The 4,763-nt window shown below is 32.2% G+C and overlaps 1 protein-coding gene across 9 annotated transcripts in view; it reads right to left on the bottom strand.

The window, feature by feature from the left end:
• The window catches only part of LOC108754485 (phosphatase and actin regulator 2), a 302,039-nt gene that overhangs the window by 9,630 nt on the left and 287,646 nt on the right, over positions 1-4,763 (bottom strand). For all 9 annotated transcript variants that reach the window (XM_018496802.1, XM_018496805.1, XM_018496804.1 and 6 more), the window contains one exon: positions 3,700-3,949. In XM_018496802.1, the coding sequence (XP_018352304.1) occupies positions 3,700-3,949 (250 nt within the window). The remainder of the gene's footprint in view (positions 1-3,699; positions 3,950-4,763) is intronic.

The raw sequence follows: 4,763 nt of genomic DNA, 5'->3' as shown, positions 1-4,763 counted from the left end.
TGCAAAAATCGCGGCATGGTAAAGAAGTTACAGATAAGGGCGTAATATTTATGATAATATCATCATATGAAATTATAAATATATAATTAATATACTTTATCATTACTTAGAACTGATATTTAAGGATCAGGTAACTCACAAAAATAATTACACTGTTTTACAGATTAATCTTTCTCAATACTTGCATAGTAATTCTATGTATTTTTAGCTGTTGAAAAAAATATAAGAAAGTCAGGAAAATTCCACCATTCATAGATTTTGAGAAATAAAAGACTTTGTTTTTTAAAAATCTCCAGAAATATAAACAATATTTAAAATTTTTTCGTTTTACTTTACGGGATAAAATACAAATTATCATTCAGGTGTTGAGAAACAGAAATCTTTTAAATCAGTATAACTTTTAGAGACATTAAATATTGCTAATCTTATTATTTTAATATATCACTTAAAATTGTACATAAACAATAAATGAAGCTTCATATCATCACATTAAGTTTTACATATAAAAAGTTTTACATGTAAAAAAAATAGCTATATATTGGGAATTTGCGTTATTAGAATACAAAAAAATTCAAACAGGTTTTAAATATTGAAGGGTGAAATTCTTTGAAAAGCGTATATATTTTTTCTGTATAAAAAATCCAACGAGGAACACTTATTATTTAATGAGAAACAATGTTGACTAATGTTTATTGTTCAGTATCATCAGTATGGAAAGGGCTACATGCTTTTTCGTATAACAGGATAAACACACAAAATAATTAACAATCAAAATAATCGGATAATTTTAATACCAAAGATACAAATGCATCGGGGAAATCAGGGGAGAGGAGAAGAGAGGAAGTTATATACTTACAGGAACGGAATAGTTAACCGCGACACTTCCTCGTCGTAATTATCCGACTTACACAAATTGCGCAAGTTACTTTGCGAACGACAGGATCACGAGATCGATCGATCACGTGTGAAGGAAACTAACAAACTTGTCCCGCCTCTAATGCGATATTCGACTCACGTGATGTGTCGAGCGTGATCGAATGGTGGCTGCGTGACAAGCGTAAGACGAGATTTTTCATGGGTTTCCCTAAGGTTTTCTCATGCTTAAAAATGTTGGACATTGCCATGCTCACGGCGCTCACATGACTTTCAAAGGGAGTCACTGAGAGAGATAAAAAAGTGGAGGAGAGACTAGAACATTTTGGTTCTCTCGCGATCAACAGCGCCGTAAGACAAAGACGTAAAAAACAATATACATGATACGTATATGTACATATATGTATATATACCATCGGTTTGCAAACATGCTTAGTTAGACCAATGACCAATTACCATATTCTCATCCTAGGCCTCAACGGTGGCCTTCTGGTTAAGCATAAGAAAAATACGATGCTTTACTAATGACTGATATGTTAATGACGGGTGCACGAAGTACATTCTACGAGTACTCGCCTGGGAGAGCGTACGTTTATCTTCAATAATCCCATCTCGCATTTTGGATTACATCATAACACTGTAATACCGCGTATGCTTAACACGTTTTGTCTGCCCAGTAGTTTTTGTATAATTTATCGTGTATGCAACAGTAGAATTTTTATTATCATTAAATAATGATAAACTATTGTGTAGTATAATTAAATGAAATTTTATTCTCATGGGTATGTAAATTATGCACATTTTTTTTACTTTGAGTTATTATCCAGCTGTCACTCAAAATTTTAAATTGTGTATAATAATCAAATAAATGCACGAAAAGAAGAAATTTTACTGAAACATTAAAAAATTTAGCTAGATACAAACCTGAAAATAATTTTGTTAGACCATTCAAATAATTATGTAGAAAGTTCAAGTACGATAAGCAACGTTGCAAGAATTTTTAACATTCTAGGGGCTAGCTTAAGCGTCTTACGTAGTTATTTTGAAAATTCAACAAAATTATTTTTAGTATTTAGCTAACTTTTTCAATACTTCAGCAAAACTGTTCTCTCCGTGTGTAAATTGTGCACTTTTTATTTTACTACGTTATCTAGCTATTTATGTCATTCAAAACTTTATGGTTATTGAATAATATTTATTTTTTTACATTTTTAAAATTTTCAATAGCACTTGCAGTGAACATGTTAATATTTTAGAAACTTAGATAATATTCAAACAGTTAATATATTCTTAGAATTATTTTAATGCCAATTCTATTTTAAATGAAGCTTATCGTTGTAAAAAGAAATATTGAAAAAGAGGTCGATTTTTGATCAAAAAGATGTAAAAAAAAATAGTGTTTTTTATAAATTTCTGGATGTAATAAAATTATTAAAAGTATATAAAAATTCGTAGTGCTTTGGGAATATCTAAAAAGTTGAGTACGAATATGGTGTATTTATTCAAATTTTAATGTTCTTATTCAATTTTCAATGTATTTCCCAAACACTACGACTAGCTTTCTAATAACTTTATTGCATCCAGGAAATTAAAATCTCCAGGTATTTAAAAAACACTTTTTTCTACATCTTTTTGAAAAAAAAATTGGCTTTTTCTTAACATCCTCTTTTGAATTAAGTAATTCAAGAGATTTATTCAACCGGGCAGTCAACGCGAGCTATCAAGAAAACTTCGAGCAGCGAGACAGGAAATTAAAGGATTACGTTCGTAAAAAAATTAGGGCTCTTCGACATCTGCTTCTTACTCCTTTCATTATAATACCACGGTGGAGCAGGGCACTTGAAGCCTGCTTGTAGATTCGATGCTTTCTGAGGTTTTCGATATCAAACGACAAGAGACCCGCGAGAAAGCGGGCTTCTGACAATGATTTTTAATTAAAGAAAAGTCGTAGAAAGCGGATTATCCCGGCGAATTTACGCCGGATGACTCTCGAAGAGCGCCCGATTCTTACGGCGAGTTTCGAGTTTCGATGCAAAGCGTTCGAGAGAAAAATCTACAAATATCTGCGCTTCACATTCATTTCACGCTTTTTTGTCTCCTAAATGCTGACGCGACCGTTGCAAAGTGCTGGTTCAAAGTGATACAATCTACATTCTACGAACTTCTTTTACAATTCCAACGCGATTACGTAATGCGTTACGAAAGAAATGATGCATTTTCCTATCAGATGCTTGAATGCAAAGATAAGTAACTTCATAATTCTTCAAGCATGAAGTGTCTAAAATGGATCTCATAAATTATGAATTTTTCTCATTCTTACATTTTTTTCACGAGTAATACTCTTTTAATAAAACAAAGTTAGTAAGAATGTGTAATCGCGTTCCATTTTTTATTACTAACTATTTATCACAAATTATATGAGCTTCCCGACGATTTAAACTAATGTGCAATAGAAATAATTTTGACAACTCCAGTCTTCAATTTTCTTATCAGAATACCATGTACTTGAAAATAAACCTTACAAATTATGAATTTTCCTTATTTCTCTGTCATTTTTAATTTTTTTCTAAATGATATTCTTTTAATAAAGAAAAGTTTTAGTAAAACAGTATAATTGAATTATAATAGTATAATTATTCATCACAAATTATATATGAACTGTACTTCTGCGTAATTTCCCCGTTTTCCTGACGCTTTGAACCAACATGCAATGAAAGTTTGACAGCTCGAGTCTCCGATTTCCCTTCTCGAACACTTCTGCAATAATGGATATACTCGAGCATATGTAAAGCGAAGTATTCTGCGAAGTCGCAGGAGAGCACTAACTTGAACGAGGCATGGAGCTCCTGGCGAAGCGTCAGCGGCCTGTTCTCCTGTGTCGGAGTGTTTTGAGGCGTGCCAGGTCCGCTTCCGGAGCCCCGTTTCTTCAGGACGCTCTTCAGCGGCACGGCATGGAATTTCGGCTCCTTCGCTGGTATCTCCTCGACACGAGACGTATCGATCGCTGGATCAGGCTGCGACATCCTGAAGAGGTACATATTGTCGTCCTCTTCATCCACGTCGCCATCCTCCTCATCTATCGGGGCAAAAACAGCAAGAAAACTTACCATATATAATCAAGAGGATCCGAATCGATGAAACGCAATTACTTCATGTTTCATTTATACACGGAAATCAAATAGTTTTAAGTTTGTACACAATCAAAAAGACCAAGTGTCATGTCATTTATCAAAACTTGAAAAATTCAAGTAAATACACTGCCGGACGTTGAAATTGCAAACATCAAAAGTAGACATTTGATTAGAACGAAATTCTATATCATTATTTACAATGTCAGATTATACTCAATTTGAATATGTCATTTTTAATTAAAACAATGGAGTTAAAATGTTCCCAAGAATTAGGATTTGTATTCAAGCACATGTTTAAATAGTGGCTATACCTAACATTAAATTACAAAATATTTTTATAAAACTGAATACTTTTCAATAAATTGTGCAATAAATGTTTTGAAACCATAATCATTTGTTCACACTGTTTCTCCTAATACACTTATAGATTTTGATCCTAAAATTGGGTTAAATTTTGATATTTCTTTCTTGATGTTGCAATTTCCAACATGTATATCTAAAACAAATTTAGCGATTTGTGTAAGAAATGCATTGTATAAATAAAATAAACAAATAATAATATAAATATAAATAATATAAACATGCAAATGTGTTGATTGCTCTTTTGGATTTATATAATTATGTGTTGGGATTCATTTATGGATATTCAATGACACAATTGTAACGTTCAATAGTTAATAACTAACAATAAGCAGACGTCGTGGTTGCGGGGACAAGTGCATCGACACAACAGAAAATTGCGATTATCAATTAGCACAA

Source organism: Trachymyrmex septentrionalis, unplaced genomic scaffold (genome assembly GCF_001594115.1).
Source record: "Trachymyrmex septentrionalis isolate Tsep2-gDNA-1 unplaced genomic scaffold, Tsep1.0 scaffold8, whole genome shotgun sequence".
Taxonomy (NCBI): Eukaryota; Metazoa; Arthropoda; class Insecta; order Hymenoptera; family Formicidae; genus Trachymyrmex; species Trachymyrmex septentrionalis.
Note: the sequence above shows the minus strand (reverse complement) of the source record. Positions and strands in the feature narration are given on the sequence as shown.